At 37.4% G+C, this 20,718-nt stretch overlaps 1 protein-coding gene across 1 annotated transcript in view; it reads left to right on the top strand.

Moving 5' to 3' along the window:
- Positions 1 to 4,928: 4,928 nt before the first annotated feature.
- The window catches only part of SEMA3C (semaphorin 3C), a 178,724-nt gene continuing 162,934 nt past the window's right edge, over positions 4,929 to 20,718 (top strand). Inside the window, exons 1-2 of the mRNA XM_039472862.2 lie at positions 4,929 to 5,249; positions 7,546 to 7,686. Coding sequence (XP_039328796.1) covers positions 7,584 to 7,686 — 103 coding nt within the window. The 5' untranslated portion in view covers positions 4,929 to 5,249; positions 7,546 to 7,583. The remainder of the gene's footprint in view (positions 5,250 to 7,545; positions 7,687 to 20,718) is intronic.

The raw sequence follows: 20,718 nt of genomic DNA, 5'->3' as shown, positions 1-20,718 counted from the left end.
ACATGGAAAGGCCTTTGTCCATTTCGAAGGGCTGTAGATGGGAGTCAATTAGCCGGAACTAACAGTCCTGCATTCACTGCTCCAGCTGGTTATTATTTTTGAGCCTCATTACATGCATCTGTCAATCAGAGGCACTTGCAAAGCCCTCTCATGGCTCTCCTGTGAGAACAGATATGGGAAACGGTTTTGTACTTCCAGGTGAAGAGACAGAGAGCTTGAGATCCAATATGATTCATAAAAGCAGTTGGCTTTTCTCAAGATGTGGCTGTGGATGTGTGTACATATATTCAACTAGCAAACATTATTTGTTAAGTAACCGTGGGATACTCTGCAACCGTAGTTGTATATAGTTAATCTCAAATACATATACTCTTTTCTCACTGAGGCTTCATGTGAAATATTCCAAAAGGACAAAACAAATAGAAAATTTACATCTTGTCCTTGTGATGAAAATGTGAATGATCTTAATACTCTTTTACAACCTTTGTCATGCACATGTAACCTTTTTTAACTAAAAACAAAAATTCACTAAGAGATTCTTACTAGTGAAATTCTTTACTATTCCACTTTATACACAATATATAATATATAAACATTAGAGGCAATATGCTCTTATTTTGGTTGAGTTGGGAAATATTGTCTTTACGTATTTGATATGTTTGAATTTGTTGAAGTAAATACTGAGGACTTAAACGTTGAACTTTGTAATAGCTTATACAGTCACCTCATTTAAAATTATAAATGTAAAATATAGTGAAACATGAGACCTTTCTAGCCAACTTTCCTCTCCCGAGCAAACCACTGTCATCAGTTTATTTTGTTTAATGCCAAGAATCCTACAATTTGAGAAGCATAGAGTCTAGTACATATCAACAGAGAAAGAGTCACCAATATAGATTAGCAGTGGATTAAGAATGAAAATAGAGATACACTCATCCTATTGAAAAATTAGAAATTATTTGATAGAGGAAATACTAAAGCCTATTAGCTGTGCGGGTAGCAGTTTCACACACAGATTTCTAGAACAGACCTGTTTGACCGGCTTGGTCTCAGAGCTGCTAAGGTAACCCAAGGAGACGTGAGGCTGACGTAAATAAAGGAAGTAACCATTCGAAGTTCAGACTTTCCAAAGATGCAGTTCAGGAAACTTAAAAGGATGGCATCTGGGAGTTAAGTAAAGGAGAAAGGAAAGTAGAGAAGAGAGGAGAAAAAAGTTAAACAAAAAAGATAAGAGTAAGCTATTGAAACTTACTGAAAAACATCAGACACTAAGGGAATGAGTTTCTCTTCCTACTCTAATATTTACTCTCCATTTGACTTTGGGCAAACCTTCAATATTCTCTCATGGAAAATTGTAACTTTATTAAAGAAGGCTATGCAAATACACAGATAATAAGCAAATTATCTGGCAAACACAGATGCTTTTTTTTTTTTTTTTTGAGACAGAGTCTAGCTCTGTTGGCCTGGCTGGAGTGTGGTGGTGTGATCTTGGCTCACTGGAACCTTCATCACCTGGGTTCAAACGATTTTCCTGCCTCCACACCAGGCTAATTTTTTGTATTTTTGGTAGAGACAGGGTTTAACTATGTTAGCCAGGATTGTCTCAATCTCCTGACCCCGTGATCCACCGGCCTCCACCTCCCAAAGTGCTGGGATTACAGGCGTGAGCCACTGCGCCCGGCCAATTTTCTATTACAGATATTAGTTGTGACTAAACAAGGAGACAATTTTCAATCTCTGAAGGATTAAGATTTTCTAGTTAGGGTAGAGTTTATTTATTTGACTCATGGGTATAATAGGGAGAAATCTGTATTCTTTAAATTTTAAATAAGAGAATTCATAGCTTCAGAAACTCCTGAAAAAAACTGTACAACTCAAAATCGGTGCTAGACTTTTAAGTTAAATAGCATTCCTCAGGACCATCAGAAACACAAAATATTAAAAATATGTCCACTATACCTGCAGGCAAAGATACTTCAGAGTGTAAGATACTGCACCATTTCTAAAACATCTTAATAAAAGTGACCCTAAGTATTTTAACTTGGCTGTTTTTCAAAAACATTTTGCTGGGTGCAAACATTGTAATTAGTGCTCTCTAAATGTAGTTGTGTCATTACTCCTGTAGATCCATTTAGTGTCCCCCTTACTAAAAAGAGCGTTCTCAATTAGTTGATGTTGTTTTCCACTTGGAAGGACAAAGCTGATTTTTTTTTTTTTTTTTTTTTTAATCTTTGAGATGGTGTCTTGCTCTGCCACCAAGGCTGGAGTGCAGTGGTACGATCTCGGCTCACTGCAACCTCTGCTCCTCAGGTTCAAACGATTCTCCTGCCTCAGCCTCCTGAGTAGCTGGGACTACACATGCCCACCACCACACCCAGCTAATTTTTCTATTTTTACTAGAGATGTAATTTCACCATATTGGTCAGGCTGATCTCGAACTCCTGACCTTGTGATCTACCCACCCTGGCCTCCCAAAGTGCTGGGATTACAGGCGTCAGCCATGCACCAGGCAGATGAAGTCCTAAAAAAGTGGTAGTGCCCACCACTGTTTCTTATACAAGTCTTGTTTTGTCAAGGTGTTTTAAGCAGTTTGGGTAAATGTGGGCAGAGATTAATAGTAGGGTCTTCTAGTGCTACTGTTAAAATTCCACCTTGTGGCCTAAGTCTCAGGCAAGCATGAGCACTGTGTCCTTGCACTTAAATCCATCTTGGCTAAAGCCTATCAGTGTTTTTATGATTCATTCTGAGGTGTGGCCAACTGTAAACGTCTCAGAGCTAAGCAAATACCATTAAATCCCAGGAGCACATTGCAAAGAAGTTTATTTGGGCAGCATTGAGGTAACTTTGGCACAAGTTTCACGGACTGTGATTAAATCTAAACTATTTGCCAAGGCCTCCAAACCCCTGTATGTGTAAGAGATTGAGCTAATTCATTGGTGTTTGTAAATTGAGTTTGGAGTTTGTAAATACACCGTTTGAGATGCACTTCATCTTGCATCTCTTCATCATGGTTTTCTCAGACTTAAAATATATAAACAAATTCTATCTTACATGAATTTGTTGATCAGTTTCTAACATCTCCACATTTCTAAATTAATAATTATGTCATTTAAGCCCCACATTCATCTTTCTAATGATTTATTCTTCTCCTTCCTTAATATATAAATGCCACAGAGATATCAGTAGAAGGATAATAGTGGAGAATATATAACCTGGATCTCATTCAGTTTGAGAAGTGTTTCAGAGAAGCACACATAGTGCTTATGTGTATGGACATCTGGATTTTAATATTTCAGATTTGGGGGAGGTTAAATTCCTTATTACAAATTTATGTCAAGGATCTTCTCACATTATCACAAGAAATAATTTTAACTGTTACTATATTAAATTTTTGAAGTTTGAAAATATTAGCCCTGGAGTTCAAAAATTCTATTTTTGAACTCTTAAATTTGCATTGATTTGATCCCTTCATTTCTTGACAATGCAGCATGAGTCTGAGACACGTTTATGTTTACTGAACACAAGAGACACAGGAAAGCTGTGTCTCTCACTCACCTCTTCCTCTCACCTGAGATTTCATTCAACTTTCCCACTGAACAATGATTTTACAGCCTCAGAGGTGTTTTCTATGACGCAGTTTATAAGAATTTAATGATTCTGTTTCATTATGTGAAGAAAATTGTCAGGTATAAGAGAAATTACACTCTGCGTTCCTTCTATAGAGTGACATCTGCTGGGCTGTGGACACCGTGATTTTAAGCAAGTATCTGCTTGTTAAAGTGTCAAAGCTCATTTCTGCCGATGTTTAAACATCTGGTTTATTGTGTTTCGGAGAAGCAATTTTCACTTAAACATCAAAGTCAGTTCCAGAGTTTAACGAGTGTACCTGAAAGTAATGCTGGAAATATACCTCTGATATATTTCTGTACATGTGTAGTTAGTGGCTATCTGTTGGCATAAGTTAGCCTTTCAACACAGAACTGTGAAATAATTTCTTCTTGTAATTATGTTTGGAGTATCGTGGCGGGGAACGTACTGGATATGAGTCAATGTGGCGGGGTCAACAGAATTACTGCCTTCAGGGCATTAAAGGAAACTCAATAGGAAACAATACCCATTACAAGGATAAACTTGTGCAACAAGATTGTCATTTATCTTGACCTGTTTTCGAAAATACATGGCAAAGACCAGGCAAGGTGGCTCACGCCTGTAATCCCAGCACTTTGGGAGGCCAAGGCGGGCGGGTCACGAGGTCAGGAGAAAGACACCATCCAGGCCAACATGGTGAAACCCGTCTCTACTGAAAATACAAAAAATTAGTTGGGCGTGGTGTGGCGGATGCCTGTAATACCAGCTACCAGGAGGTTAAGGCAGGAGAGTCGCTTGAACTGGTGATGCGGAGGTGGCAGTGAGCCGGAATCGCACCACTGCACTCCAGCCTGGGTGGCAGAGCAAGAGTCTGCCTCAAAAAAAAAAAAAAGAAAAGAAAAGAAAAAAAGAAATACGAGGCAGAATAAGGACAAAACTCACGCCCTTTTAAAAAGGCATCTCTTTGCCTTAAAAGGATGCAGTGATCTTTCCCTGGCAAAAATTAAAAAATAAAAAATAACCACAACTGCCTTGCGCTTTGATATTTACGGCCAGGCAACGTCTGAGTCTGAGTGTCTTCGAAGAGCCGCCGGCAACAAAAACCGTGGAGCGCACTGTGCAAGTTGCTCACTGCCGCGGACTGCGAAAGGAGCAGAGCTGCCGGGCTCCGGCTCCAGCCTGCGGCCGCGCATTCCTGCGTCTGGCCGGCGGCGGGTTCTAAGGGTCGGCCCCGCCCGGCCCGCCCCCGCGGCTCCGTGCCACGCTCTGGCCGACGCGCTCGGGGTGGGGCCTCGCGGCCGGCGGAGTGCGGCCGGGGCTGCGCGGCGGTGATGAGAGCCTGCTGGGCGGCGCGCTGGGGCAGCGGGAGCCGCGCGCTGCGGCGCTGTAATCGGACACCGAGAGCGCTCGCCCACCGCGGCCGGCCACTTTCCATTCACTCTGAGGTGCTTGACTGAGCGACGCGGAGAAGGGCTCCGGGTGCCGCGGCTCTAGAGCGCTGAGATTCCTTTACAAAGAAACTCAGAGAACCGGGAAGAAAGAATTTCACCGGTGGGACGTGCTGGAAATTACGGGCGTCTGGGAAACGGACTGGAGACGCAAGCCGATCCAACCCCGGTAGCAAATTGATGACTTTTCCGTGCTGATTTCTTCCAACCTCGGTAAGCTAAACTGGCCATTTTACGCATTACAAATTTAGCAAAAATATAACTTTGGGGGCCTGTATATTGACTTTTACTACATTGGTGTGCTCAAGCCTGGCCGTTTTCTTAAGAGCACACGCGGTTTGTCAGGGAAGCCTCCCCCTAGCTGAGAGCCCTGCTCGAGTTGTTTCTTTAGGCTGTGACACCTGCGGAGAGTTTAAAGTTGAGTGTTACCGTGCCTTTCAAGGCAAAATTGCTCCAGAGGATATAAGAGAATTGTTTTCCTATGTGTTTTATTAGCTTCCAATCAGCAGAAGTGAAAACAAGAGGAACGTCTGTGTCTGAGTTAAAGGGAAGAAGTTGTATGATACTGTTGGGGAGGCGGGGGCATGTTTAAGAACTTGGCTTTCAGTCTTGCACTCCTCATCACTGGGTAGGATGTAAATCAAATTGCCCTGCAGACCACCTTCGTTTCATCTGCCGTTGTATCCCCAATATTCTTCTTTGCAATTGGTGATATATGTCCTTTCGGGAGAAACAGATAAGGTAAGATGCCAATTTGAAAAAGAAAGAAAGAAAAAGATGTGTTAATAATATCAGCTCGCTCAGTAAACATACAAAGTTTAGGCATATTAATAGCTTTTTTCTTTTGGCTTAAACTGTAAAGTCAACAGAACCAAGGGACAAATTATTAAGTGAAAGCCACCCATAAAATCGGTTTCCTTCTAAGTTAATTTAGGGATGACAGGGTGAAGAGGTTGTAGAAGCAGGAAGAAACTGTTTCTTTTGAAAATTACCAACACTAACATCTCTAGAGTTTCCTCCATCTGTGTGGTAAAAGAAACATACATTTTTGACTCTGGTAACATATGCACCACCTAGGAAATCTACTTAGAATTTTTCTTTAAAGTAGCATATTCCATTTAATTCTTTTTATTCTGTATTAATGAAGCTGTCTTTTTCAGTTGTTAGTGGCACTTACCAAGAAATTAATCATTTTGTCGATGAAATTTTAATTTGAAAAGTCAAATAATGACTCGGTGTAACCTGTAAAAATAAATTTCTTTATTGGACTGTTGGGTCATTTTATCGTAAAATTGTGGTAGAAGCAAAATGATTGCATTTCTTTTATGGTCCTGAGTTTATTTTACATGATGTGGCCACTAGAGCTCCCATAGGTTTATGGAAACACATTATCAGACCTTCCTCGGGCTTCAGATATTAGTTAATAGCATGTATCAATTTTATATCTATAGTTTCAAGCAGTGACACTTGTCTCTTTGATTTATCTCTGGATATTTTGACAGCCCACTTTCTGGTTGATGTATTTAAAATATACATCGGTGGATACATGGCTCACTGGATTGCTCGCCACTAGGTCATTAGTTTGAATCTGGCACAAGTCCATGGTTACCTCATCTGCATCATTTAACAGCTGCTTGCTGGTCATCGGAATAATATGGCAGATCCCAGTGACATTAGTGATCAAGGATTGAGCACACATAGATTTATGTATGGAAACACCATTTCAGAGACAATTACTCTAAAAGAGCTAATGACTATGGAAGTGAGTAGGTCCACATGAATGTTCATGTGGGATTTTGCTACTGCTGTTATGAAGAGTTCTCATCCAGTTATAGTCTATTAGCACAATTCTGTTCAAGTCTTTTTTTTTTTTTTGAGACGGAGTTTCGCTCTTGTTACCCAGGCTGGAGTGCAATGGCGCAATTTCGACTCACCGCAACCTCCGCCTCCTCGGTTCAGGCAATTCTCCTGCCTCAGCCTCCTGAGTAGCTGGGATTACAGGCATGTGCCACCATGTCCAGCTGATTTTTTGTATTTTTAGTAGAGACGGGGTTTCACCATGTTGACCAGGATGGTCTCGATCTCTTGACCTCGTGATCCACCCGCCTCGGCCTCCCAAAGTGCTGGGATTACAGGCTTGAGCCACCGCGCCCGGCCATTCTGTTCAAGTCTTTTTAATGTAATGGATTTCTAGAGGGAAGATCTGTTAAAATACAGAGCTTTACTTTAGGTATCAATGATTTTTCTCCCTGCTTTGTTCTGTTTCGATGGTAGCATCATTTTGCTCAAAGATGAAAGTTTCTCTTGTTGCCGACTTCCAGACACAAATGAATTAAATCCACATTTTCACATCTGAGAAGCAAAGACACAGCACCTCCTACTGTTTGCATTACTGTAAAAGTTTAGATGGCTCTTTTGTGAATAGGGTGTTTTGTGTAGATTAGTTTTTTTTTTTCTACTTCTAAGATGTGAAATGAGATATAATGAACTTGTTATCTCTCTCTTAAAGGTATTTTCCCTTGGATATTAACTTGCATATCTGAAGAAATGGCATTCCGAGCAATTTGCATGTTGGTTGGAGTATTTATTTGTTCTATCTGTGTAAAAGGATCTTCCCAGCCCCAAGCAAGAGTTTATTTAACATTCGATGGTAAGAGAGTTGATAAACACTCCGGGAAAAATGTTATTTTAAATTTTGTTTTCTTCCTTATCCAGATTCAAAAATTAATGAAGAGTATAAAATATGACTGGATATTAATTTTAAAAATATTTACTGGGCTGTTTTTTGGAGGACAATGGCTATTTTAAATGACCGGTTAATAGACAAAAACCCTCTGCTGGATCTGAGGCAATATTTTTGAAAATGCTTGTAGTATATGCTGCTTTTTATAAAACAATTCTGTGCTTGCCTGTGTACTCATGGGGGAGACGGGCAAGCTCAAAGCCTAGCATCTTTGATCTTACTATTCACCTGGTAATGTTAAGAAGTGGCCCCTTTATGCTAATCCTCAGCAGCAGAAAGAGCTATGCAAGTTTAATTACTAAAAAATTCTCCCAATTAATTTTTTGGGCATTAGTCTCAAAACTGGTTGTTCCATGTGTTGTTCTAATGGTGTTTCTTCTTTTTCCACAAGGATTTCTTGAGATTGGCATAGTCTCCTAATTAATTGAAAAGCATCTAAAATAATAATTGGAAATATGCTTTTGATTGTTGTTGTATACAAATGTCCTCAGAAGCTTAGGGAAATGGGTGTGATTTCAAATTTTCACATACATAAAAGGTGCAAGGTCTTCTGAGGAAATGGTTTGTATGAGCTTTAATGTATATAGTTCAAAGGACTTACAGATGAATGATTTTGGTTAGTCAAGTAACCCATACTAATTGGACAGATGGAGTAAGACATGGATGAGGAACACCATCCTGGCAATCAAAGTCATTTATATTTTTATTACTTCTTTCAACTCTGTCTGCATAAACTTTAGTGTCATTGCAAATATTTTCTCTTTCATTTGATAAACAACATACTCTCGGACCTTTCTATAGCAAGTTGTCTCCGAAAGTCTTTGTTGTCTCAAATTTCAAAAAGCAGAATGAATGACTGACACTTATCAGTCAAATGGCTGACCTGTTTTTTTTTTCTTTTTAAGTCACCAGTGCTTTCCCCAAGGTCATCATAAGCACTGAAAGAGCCATATTTGGAACTTAGAATGTGTGAGCTTCTAATTGCTTCCTTAGCCTCCATGCCAGGCATACCCCTTAAAACCCATAGCTATGCAGTTAAGTTGTGAAGAATGGAAATACAGACCCTTTGAAGTGCCCTTTTTTGCCCCTTAATTACTAAAGCATCTTATAGACTGCCACAAGTTTCCTCCCAAGTTGAGAACTATGAAATACCTTTTCAAATAAAAAAGGAAAAGCGTTAAGAAGTAGTGAAATTTCCCCTCTATTTTCTATATTTTTCCTAGTATATATAGAGATGCTGTGATCTAATAGATTGGGTGTCTCTACCTGCCCTCTTTTCCATTGAAAATTAATACAAACTTTTAATGTAAATATTAATAAAAAGTATGTCACCAGAGAGAATGAACCAATTCTGTATTTGAAAAGGCATTACAATTCATATTTTACGGAAGGAAATTACATAGTTTCATCTTTTAGAGCCAAACTTCAGAACTATGTAAGACGGGGGCAGCTCTGCTATCCAGTGACTGGAAATAATAATGGGATTTGAAATAATATATGCCTAATATTTTAAATGCTCTCAAACTCAAAACAGATTCTTGCAGAATAAGACTTTCCTTAATTTGTAACTTGTATAGAATGTGACATGATGAGTTGTTGATCTCAAAGTTCTATAATGCCTGATATTTTGTTCTTCTCAAGAGTATTACGGGTACTCTTAGGAAATGAGAGACAGCGCAAATAATCAGAGAGATAATAAATCACTTATTTTGAATACAGTTTAAAATAGATTAATCAATAGTGAGGATACATCTAATAAAATTCCACAATTTCTAACTCAATAATTTTAAACGTTCCTAAAATGAACTACATAGGCAAGGTATAGGAAAGGTATCAGACAAAAACAGTTGTCAAAATGTACAAATTTTAAACCTTGGTTCAATACAGTTTTTTTAGGAGATTTCACAGTGGATCTCCTTGAGATACCTGTTTCAAATTTATTATTATTTGAAGTTTCTCAGTAGTCAAATGATGACTTCTCTGAGTATCACACTAAGTAGGTTCTTAAGTTTCCTCCAAAGTAGTTTATTCTCAACATCAAAATGTAGAGCTTTGTATAGGGTTAATATATTTAAGAATATATATATATATATTTAAAAACATACGACATACTTTTATTTCATATTTCTAAATTTCTATTACTGTTTTCCAATAAAAAAATCAGAAACTGAAAGGTGTTTTGGGGGAATTCAGATAGTTTCAAGTTGCATCAGACAGAGGTCATTTGCATTACTTGTTTTATATTTCTAAGTACCTTTATATTCTTTCCTAATTACTTTACCTCTTGGCTCTTTTATCTTGAATTCTCCATCACTACAACTTGGTCCCCTGTTTCTCTCTGTGTGGAACTTGAGAAGAAACCACTTAGTCTTGTATTACTGCCAGTGCAATAAGCATCATAGCCAATTTTAAGGTGTGTAGGACAAGGAGTCTCTTCTCCCATCCATGTGCCATCCCTTTTTCTTGTGGTGAAATAATGGAGTGATAACATTTATAAAACAGTGATTTGCAGATTTGCCTTCCCTGTTGATCTAGGGCAAGGTCAACCAGATGGTCATCAGTCCTGTGGGAGAATGCACCTCTGATGTTATTAATTAGTTAGATTTGTGCTACTTACGTCTTCTGTGTTGAGACCTGTGACTTCTAATAGATATTTTCTTTTGTAATTCGTCTAAATCTCGTTTGGTGCCCAATAGCTTTGCAAATGAATTTAAGGTTCACACAAATACTTTTAGTTTAAGTTTTTCCTTAGTTAATATTGTCCAGTCTTCCAGCTTATGACTGATATTTACATTTACATTTGCATATGCATGACAGTGGTTTAAAAACAGAAAACTGTGAGTTTTGAATTGGAAATAGGTATTTTATGAGTAAGCACTAGCCTTGCATAAGATTACTTGTTTTTACTTTTCTTTCTTTCTTTCTTTCTTTCTTTCTTTTTTTTTGAAACCAGAGTCTTGCTCTGTTGCCCAGGCTGGAGTTGAACGGTGGGATTTTGGCTTACTGCAACCTCTGCCTCCCAAGTTCAAGCGATTCTCCTGCCTTAGCCTCTTGAGTAGTTGTGACTACGGGCACATGACACCATGCCTGGCTAATTTTTTTTACTTTTAGTAGAGACAAGGTTTCACCACATTGGCCTGGCTGGTCTCAGCCTCATTGGCCTGTCTAGTCTTGAATATCCACCCATCACAGCCTCCCAAAGTGCTGGGATTACAGGTGTGGGCCACCATGCCTGGCCCTGTTTTTTCATTTATTGACTTTGTGACTCATTTTACATTTTGTTTGCGCTGAATTTTTAGTAATAAAACTGCCAAAGTCTCCAGGTCATTGACAGTATATAAATGAAAGACTATGAATTATTAAACATCTTTTAATGTCAGCTTCAACAAATAAAAGAACCCCTGTGAACTAATGAACTAAGCCCAAAAACTGAATTGTCATTGGACAATAAATTCAAAATAATAAATTGCCTCTTTATAAACTCTGGTAGCATTAACATTACAAGGCACATTTGTTGAAATAGTTTGTGTTGTGGTTGCCCAAGAAATGAAAATAAAGGCAATTGTTCTTGATTTCTCCATTAATCTTGGAAGATGCTTACACTGGCTGTATTGAATCTCCTCAGAACTAAACACTGAAAAGTATTTAGTTCTCAGATGTCTGTTGCTGCATTTTCTTTTAAGTCTTCTTATGATGCTCTCAGTTAAATGTGACTGAAATATTTTGAAGCACATGAGTGTTTTAATAAACCCAAACTCAAGTGAATAAAAAAGTTCCCTCTACTTTCCCCCTTGTGAGAGTTTAACTGAACTCAGCAAAGGATTGATGAATTCAGTGTGAGTTGGACATTACCTAAAACGTAAGAGTCTAGAATAGAGTCACACTCAATTCGTGAAGTAAAAACTGTTATCAAATACAATTGCAATGGAAGATGAGAAGAATTGCGAAGAAGTAGAGCCTCATATGTCTGTTTTCCTCTATAACACGTATTGATTTAGGACTCTGGTAGTCAAAATAAAACAAAGTCTCTAGTAGGCTTAAATTGGAGGGAGGAAATTTTATTCAGGTATTGCGAATAATGTCTTTTGAAAATACTAGGATAAAATGTATTACATTGATATGCTATGAATTTCTTTTAGAAAATTTTTAGAAAAATGTGTGAGCCTATATTTTTCTGTTAAAAAAAAGTAATTACTGTTCCAGGTGAGTTTTATCAGATTCTAATAAGCTTGATTATGTTGCCAAGAAATGATAATGTGTTAAGCCATTCAGAGGCATAAGGTCTCTACAACTGGGAGCAAAGAAGGAATGCTTTAGTGTTCTGAAATTAGAAGAGTGAGCTTGAGTGTTACGTTAATTGGTTATACAACCAACGCAGTTTCATTAAAAAAAAAAAAAAAGTTTCCTATTCTGTGGATTAACCGTAGACATGCCTAAACGTATGTTTAATTAAATTGAACTCTTTATCAAATGAAGATGGTGCACATGATCCTAGATAGCTTATTTTAAATGTGTTCACATGTTGATCATATATGTTGATATGTTGTTCATATGTATTGCTAAAACTATGTTACATAGCCTTTATTTGAAATTTTGATTTAGAAAATATATCTAGAACCAAAGTTATACATTTTTACATTCTTCCTAGGTGTATACTACTTTTTGTCTTCTTTCAAAATAGTTTTGGTCATTTACTTATATTAGTTATAATAATCACTAACATCAGTACTGCCTTTGTGACAGCCATTTCGGTAGCTACCATGAGAATTAGTTTTAAGATCCACAAAGATCACAATGAAAGGAAAAGAATGTTTTCTCAGTAAGGTATGCTGTAAACTTATCATGTTAAATGTATCACTCTAGAATTTTACATTTCTCTTAGAACATTAAACCTGTCTGAGAATGAAATAAAATTCATTCTTTATACCATCCCCAATTGCCCCTTTAATTCATGATTCATCAAGGTGAAGATGAGAGGAATTATTTCTCTGAAACATGTTTATTTTGTTGCTGTAAGTGAGATCTCCCTTTGTGTGTATGTGAGCAAGTCAGTGCTTAGATAACTATAGAAAAATAATTATTCATTCTCCTCATTTCACTATGCAAATTTATAAGTGTTTATTCTCATAGATTCACTGTCCCTTGCACTGTCTCTTAAACAAAAGGTTCAGATGTTCTTTTTCATGGATATCATTCATTGAATTAAAAACAGCATTGAAACACACTTATTTTTTTCATTTCACAAACATCTTTTATATAACAAGGTACAAAAGAACTATCGCTTTGGTTTTTAGTTCCATTACTGTTAAAAAGCATTGGGAGATAGAGCTGCGAGCTTTGGGCAAATTCCGGCAGTCCTTTGCCTACTTCATCTTCATTTATATGTTACTGAAGACCTCTGTTGTTAAGCAAAACACATTTAAAAGCATGGAATAGAAAGGCAAGATATTTTCTAGCTCAGACTATGTGTTGGCAAGAAGGGCACATGGAAAGCAGGGCTAAGTGCAGAGCCATGTGCTATTTTAGGGTCGCACTAGCCATGGAACAATTTGCTGAGCTGTAAAAGATGGCAAGTATGTTCTACATTTTAAGTTGAGTGCTTTTCAGAAACAATCATTTCAACCCATCCTCCTTATCCAATGGGAATGAGCTGCCTTTAAGCGCTCAATAGGGATATGTTACTTCTGCAAGATACTTTTTAACTTTTCAAATAATTTCTGTATTACTTAATTTATTATAGAATGCCTATGAAATAGGTTGGCATGGAGGCTGAAGCACTTGGTTAAGGTGCTACAGCTTGACAGTGACATTGACGAGACTAAAAGAATGGTATAAGAAGAGAAAAATTAATTATGAGCAGTGCTTGTATAGAGTCAGAGACACCCTGCAAATGTATATTCCAAAATCTGCAGAAATGCAAGGCTATTAATATGAATATTAACAAACTTGCTTCATGCTATTTCTTCCCCAAGTATGCATAACACTGTAGCTTTAACATGCCTCACATTTTTAATTAACTGCTGATTTTCAGCAATAATTTGAGGATCATTATATATCAGGCTTTAAATCTGTTTAACACCATATTTTAAGTGCCTCTCAATTCTCTTTGCAAAGATTTAGGCAATACATAAATAAGAATAATTTATATTTTCATTTATCTCTAATTCATGCAAATTAATGAACACACTGGTCTTGTCTTGCCTTCCCCAAGTTACTGCTCTTGTAGTCAAGAGCTCATTTGATGTGCTGTGTACATCAGGATTCCATATTCCCCTTAGTCAATCCCTAGGATATTCTACTCTGCTCATTTTGTATTGCCTTAGAGTGAAAAACTCATTAAAATAATCTTATGTTCTGGTTTGAATTGATGCTACTGGAAATGCTAAATATTCTTGCCTTACTCAACTTTAACAGTTGCTAGAATTTAACATTCTTGATAATAAAAGTATAAAATATGCTACCTAATTAATTTCAAAATTATTACCTTAGTAAAACTATTTTCTGATAAAAATGATCGGGTACCAGACTTTGAATACAAGATTGCTTTTATATTCAATCTTATTTATAATTTAATGGCTAACGTCCAGTCTCCGGTCTGTATGGAGTAGATAAACCCAGGGAGTTACTGCAAAATAATTTTACAGAAGATTTCTGTTCCTCAGAGAGGGGAGTCAGACTGTTGATCCAGCAAAAAGAAAACCTTAACTCCATGTCAAATTAATAGCTCTAAAGAAGCAACTTCTAAATTTTTTTAGGAAAAACTTACTTCCTTTGAGATTTTTACTTTCAACAGACAGAATGAATTATGGAGAGAGGATATATATCTGACTGAAAATAAATGCATAACACACACACATCATCATCATCATCATCATCTATGAGTAAAAACCCATTATATTTTGATATAGTTTTAGCCTTTTCTAAGTGTATATTCTTTTGTATATTCATGTAACAAAAACTGTTAAAATCAGAAGAAAAGCTGTTGTATTCCTGGTATCATTTTAAATGTATTTTTATGATTTTTTACTTTACATTTATGAATAACTACAGATTTATAATTATATAATTGGATCATTAGTTTGGTGAACATTTTAGTACTTAAAATATTTTTGTAACAGTTATGTGACAGCTTTTAGTGCAAGCAAGCTGAGGGCCAGGACAAGAAACTGGTGACTCGTGTATTTGAGCCCTCTCCCTCCCATTTTTCTGTCAGCTAGTAATAGAACAAAATGACTTGTTGAATAGCAACCTGCAAAAAGGAAGTAATCCATCCCTAGCACAGATAACAGGAATGTAAAGGGAGTGAATGGGGCACGTAATATTTAAAGGCATCAGTAAGATAGATACCTAAATTTGCTCTCTTTGCCTGCCTTTTTTTCTCAGCCAGCAAAGTCTTGCAACCCAAGTTGCTAGTGTTACTATAGTTAGCATCAATTGCCAAAGAGCTAGCAGAATCTCAGTGATAGCATATGAAATATGAACTTCAATTATGTGCTTCAGTTTTCCAAAATCCTCATTTCACAAAAATTAAATTAGAGAAGACACTTTCTCTTTTGTAAATAGACATAACTTTGTAGAAACTGTGAAGTACACCAAGCTGGCACTTCATTCATCACTGAAATTTGATAATGAACACAATGGGTCTGAAGATTTTAAGAGAACAAGAACAAAATTAGAAACTGAGAGTATGGGGAGTTAAACACTCTGGTAGGTCCTGCTTGACCTTCCTTGTGATCTAGTCAAGTAGAAGTAATATATGTGATTATGGTTTATTTTAAATGCGACTATTAAATGTAAAAAGACAATTCCAATACAACTATAATTCTCAACCCAGGGATCTCTTGTTTAATGGAATTAGTGAGTAGAGCAAAGTGGTTGTACAATGTGTTTGTATAAATATTATACAAACGATATTTCTCTATTGAATTTCATTACGTTATTAGAGTCCATGTGTATACAAACCATTCAATAGCCTGAACTGAACAACTTTTAATAAAGAAGCTTAATAGGTTGATAAGACATGCAGAAGTTTGGATATGGTGTGGTGAATACTTGGGAGCCTTTTAAATAACTTGTCTGTCTTCAGATAGTTGTACACTAGTTATCATAACTCAAGGAAAAGAAAAACCTTATGACTTAAATTACCCCTTGATTTGAAAAGAATTACTGGATAATTTAATTTGTGTCAGTTGCCAGTTAGAGCCCTAAGTATTCTCTAAACAACCTAGTTCTGTATTCACAACTAAACATTATTATATACTAATGATGCAGTCAGTAGGAAGAGATTGGAGTCTCATTGCTATTATTAGGAATCTGACGTTAAATAGACCACCCTTTATAGAAGCGATCTTTCTGGCATCAGAAGCCTCCCAACTTGGTCGGTCCATCCAGCCAGATTTTCGCTCCATAAATTCAGGCTCAAGGGCTTTTTCCTTTCTCCCGAACAGTAACACTCAAAACATTCCAAGAGACCAGAACATTAATCAGGAATAAAACAATGAGTGCATTATCATCACCAAAAGAGCATTTTGAATTTTATTAGAAGAAACCAATTAAGATGTTATTTTCAAGCGAAGCGCTTGGCGTGGCTTCAGAAAGTTACTTTCCGGAGTGGCGCAGGGGTTTAGCTGGCACAAAGAGCAGATCTTTAGTTTAGAGTTTTGACAGCTTTAATGCACATGCGACTGGAATTTTTTTTCTTTAAGCTGATTCTTTTAAAAGCCATGCTTCCTGCCACTGTTTAACATAATTGCATCAATCCTATTTTCCATTAGTAGTCAAAACCTGCTGATATGACTGGAGTTTTAAAACCTTTGTGTAGAAATCTAATTATGTAAAATTTTTTCAGAGGGAACTGATAATATGATCTATGCAGCTGTGTTTTCTATTTTGATATCTAAAGTACAGTAAGCATGGGATTCTTTATGCTAGTGTTATAACTGTTGGTTATTTCTTTAGTTATATCGACAACAGTGGTATAATTAATTTTCTATTATAGAAGAAAAAACATTCAGTAATCTTTACTTTGTGGAAGAAATAGCAGCATATACCACTTGGCTACAAAATAATGAAACAATCTGGTTTCAGGTGAAAGGAAATGCTTGCCTCTCTCCTTATTATATCTATAATATTCCTGTCTCTTTTATAATGTTTTTATTTTCAGCAGCTCTTCTGCATAGAATATTTTTTAATGATCTACCTTAGTTTGTTTCATCTTATATCTACCTTCTATATTTCTGATATATATTCAAAATTTTTAAGATACATAATTGTATATAGATATTTCTTGATATCTTACATTTATTTTCCCTTCTCCCCTCTCTTTTTTTCTTTTCTTTTTTACTGACATGAGAAAAAGATTATCAAGCTTAGCTTGGAATTATTCATGAAATGGTAAAAGCTTTAGAGCCCAGGTGCTGATGGAATGTGTAGCAAGAATGTAGTTAAAGGTGGCTGAGAGTTAATATGTGTCATTTATTTGTGCTATGGAGATGAAATTACCTCTGCAATAACCATCTTTGGTTTCCAAATTTTACAATATTTGATAGTAAGGCTTAGTTTTAACCTTTTCTAATACTGCTTCTGGGTAAAAAGAATATTAGATTTTTAATAACTAAAGATAAATTTTCTGAGGTACATTAATAGCATAGACATTTTTCAAGATATGTATCTGTATGAAGTTCCAACAGTATAAATTTTGTTCATCTTCCAGTGGAAACAGGAAAATCTGGTTAGAATTGATTGTTGGTGAATTATGGATCAATAAGAGGAAAAAAGCTTTTAGGCCCTTTTATAAATATTGTTTTTTTTTTTTTTTTTTGAGACGGAGTTTCGCTCTTGTTACCCAGGCTGGAGTACAATGGCGCGATCTTGGCTCACCGCAACCTCCGCCTCCTGGGCTCAAGCAATTCTCCTGCCTCAGCCTCCTAAGCAGCTGGGATTACAGGCACACGCCACCATGCCCAGCTAATTTTTTGTATTTTTAGTAGAGACGGGGTTTCACCATGTTGACCAGATGGTCTCGATCTCTCGACCTCGTGATCCACCTGCCTCGGCCTCCCAAAGTGCTGGGATTACAGGTTTGAGCCACCGCGCCCGGCCTATAAATATTGTTATATCCACTTCTCTCTTCTTCTTTTGCTCTCTACTCACCCACCTTCCTTACAAAGAGGTTTTATTCAATTAAAAAAACCACACCCCAAAACTACATTTAATTCCCTGACTCTTGGACAGGGTCTAGCTCGTACAATGCTGTGTGTATCTCTGGGTACAAAGACAAATGTGGTGTGAATTTGGTCCTCAGCAGCCACCTATGGTAGTAAGCAGGATAAGCCAACCATGTAAATATTACACCAGGCAAACCCTGATGCATACCATAAAAGAGGTACAGACACCTCACAAAAGGTAACATTTTAAAAATGAAAAATAGGTTAAACTAGTTTAGAGCATCAGCTTTAAACCCATTGTAGGCATTCGTCATTTTGCTAGCAGGGATTAGCTTATCATAGTTATAAACTGGATTGACAGGGGAATTAAGTTGAAATGCCAAGGATGAGCTTATTGCACTTGCACTTACTGCAATGGTCTCCAAGCCTCTGGGGCAAAATGCTTTTGCTGATTTTGTCTTGTTCCTTTGCCTCCAAATTCCCGACAGTGTCTGTAACTGTGCAGAGTCATTATGACTGCTGACTGATGACTAACAAATAGGCTGACTTCTAATTGTCAAATTAAATCCAAATGGCCAGAGCATATAAAATCCTAAACTGTCTGTAGTGGTAGTAGGGGTCTCTGTCTCTATCTCTTTCTCCCTACATCCCTCTTCCCACCACCCCCCCCCCCCCCGCCAAAATTGGCCATAATTGAGGGTTGCAGCAAAGGCATGAAGGAGGCTATTTTAAATATCAGAAGTTCAAAACAACATTATCTCAAGAAATGTCTTTCTTGACAGATTACATACCCAGAGTTCAGAAGTTTTTTTTCTCTGTACTTTCATTTTCATCAGAAGTTTGCCACCCTATCATAAGGCCATAAAGCTTGAAGTCAGAAGAAAATTAGCACTAAGATTCAGAAAATTCAGGAAAAAAAGAGCCCTGTAATTCTGAGTTTTTGGAATGAGTGTTAAGGTTAAACCTGAGACCCTAGAACAGTGATTCTCAACCTTGGCTGTGCGTTAGAGTTATATAGAATCTTTAAAAACTGCTGATGCCAAGGCCACACCCAGACCAATTTAGTCAGTCTCTCTAGGGATGGCACTGATGTTGTAAAACTGTCTCAGGTGACTGTAACCTATTGCGATATTTAGAAGCCACTTTCCCTAAATCCCTAAATGCAATTTCTGTTCCACAATATGAAAGGGTCAGAGAACTCCTTTTAACAGTAAAAGAGAACACTGTTCAATTTAGTGTTCTAGAGGTTTTCAGGTTATGGTCAGTACTAAAAATTAAAATTTCACCCCTTTACTCAACAACTGAGATTCTGAAAGCCAGATAAATCATCATCAGTGCGGTGGTAATGCAGTTTGAGTGTCTGCAACCCACTAAGAGTGAACAAGTCCCCTTCACTTCTGTGTGGAATATAAAGACCCATTTCAAAACCACGATTTAGAAAATTATGTTCTATTCTTTAGATCCTTTGTTTTTTGAAACATAATGACATCTCAGTAAGAATCCCAACAACCTGAAAAGGTATTTAGGCCAGGCATGATGGTTCAGGCCTGTAATCCCAGCACTTTGGGAGGCTGAGGCAGGTGGATCACTTGAGGCCAGGACTTTGAGACCAGCCTACACAACATGATGAAACCTAGTCTCTATTAAAATTACAAAAATTAGCCAGGTGTGGTGGTGCATGCCTATAGTCCCAGCTACTGAAGAGGCTGAGGCATGAGAATCACTTGAACCTAGGAGGTGGAGGTTGCAGTGAGCTGAGATCGTGCCGCTGTACTCTAGCCTGGGCAACGGAGCGCTACTCTGTTTAAAATAAAATAAAATAAAATAAAATAGGCTTTTAGGTTACATTGGTTACATTATCAGGCTTAACATACAGGGGATTAAATATAGGTTTGTGTAATAGGTGCCCTCTGTGTCTAATGGTGGGATAGCAGGCTTTCTAAAAGAGGAAGAAGCTGTAGTGGTGGTAGGGGTAGGAGGAGTGGGAGTAGAAGATAGGGAAGGCTTCCTCTCACTTGCAAAAATATGTCACTTATGGAAATGGGAGCAGATTCTGGCTTGTTTATGGTTGTTTCTTTGTATATCTTTTTTTTCTAGCCATTTAAGTGATGTGTGATACATAGTAGATACTTAACACACTTGTGTACTGCATAATGATGTTTCTATGGAGAAGGACCACATATATAATGGTAGTCCCATAAGTTTTATTTTTATTTTTATTATTTTTGAGAAAGAGTCTTGCTCTGTCACCCATACTGGAGTGCAGTGGTACAGTCTCAGCTCACAGCAACCTCCACCTCCTGAGTTCAAGTGATTCTCCTGTCTCAGCCTCCTGAGTAGCTGGGATTACAGGCATGTGCCACCACACCTGGCTAGTTGTTGTATTTTTAGTAGAGATGGGGATTTCACCATGTTGGCCAGGCCGGTCTTGTACTCCTGTCGCCAGGCTGGTCTTGAACTCCTGACCTCAGGTGATCTGCCTGCTCTGGCTTCCCAAAGTGCTGGGATTACAGGCATGAGCTACTGCGCCTGGCCTCGTAAGATTATAATACCATATTTTTCCTGTATCTTTCCTATGTTTAGATATACAAATGCCATTGTGTTACGGTTGCCTACAGTATTCAGTACAGTAACATGCTGTACAGGTTTGTAGCTAGGAGCAACAGGCTGTAGCATATAGCCTAGGCATGTAGTAAGAGATACCATCTAGGTTTGTGTAAGTTCAATATATGATGTTTGCACAATGACAAAATTTTCACTTCTTAGAACATAC

This window comes from Saimiri boliviensis, chromosome 10 (assembly GCF_048565385.1).
Source record: "Saimiri boliviensis isolate mSaiBol1 chromosome 10, mSaiBol1.pri, whole genome shotgun sequence".
Taxonomy (NCBI): domain Eukaryota; kingdom Metazoa; phylum Chordata; class Mammalia; order Primates; family Cebidae; genus Saimiri; species Saimiri boliviensis.
The sequence above is the reverse complement of the archived record's forward strand: the minus strand, read 5'-3'. Positions and strand labels throughout refer to the sequence as shown.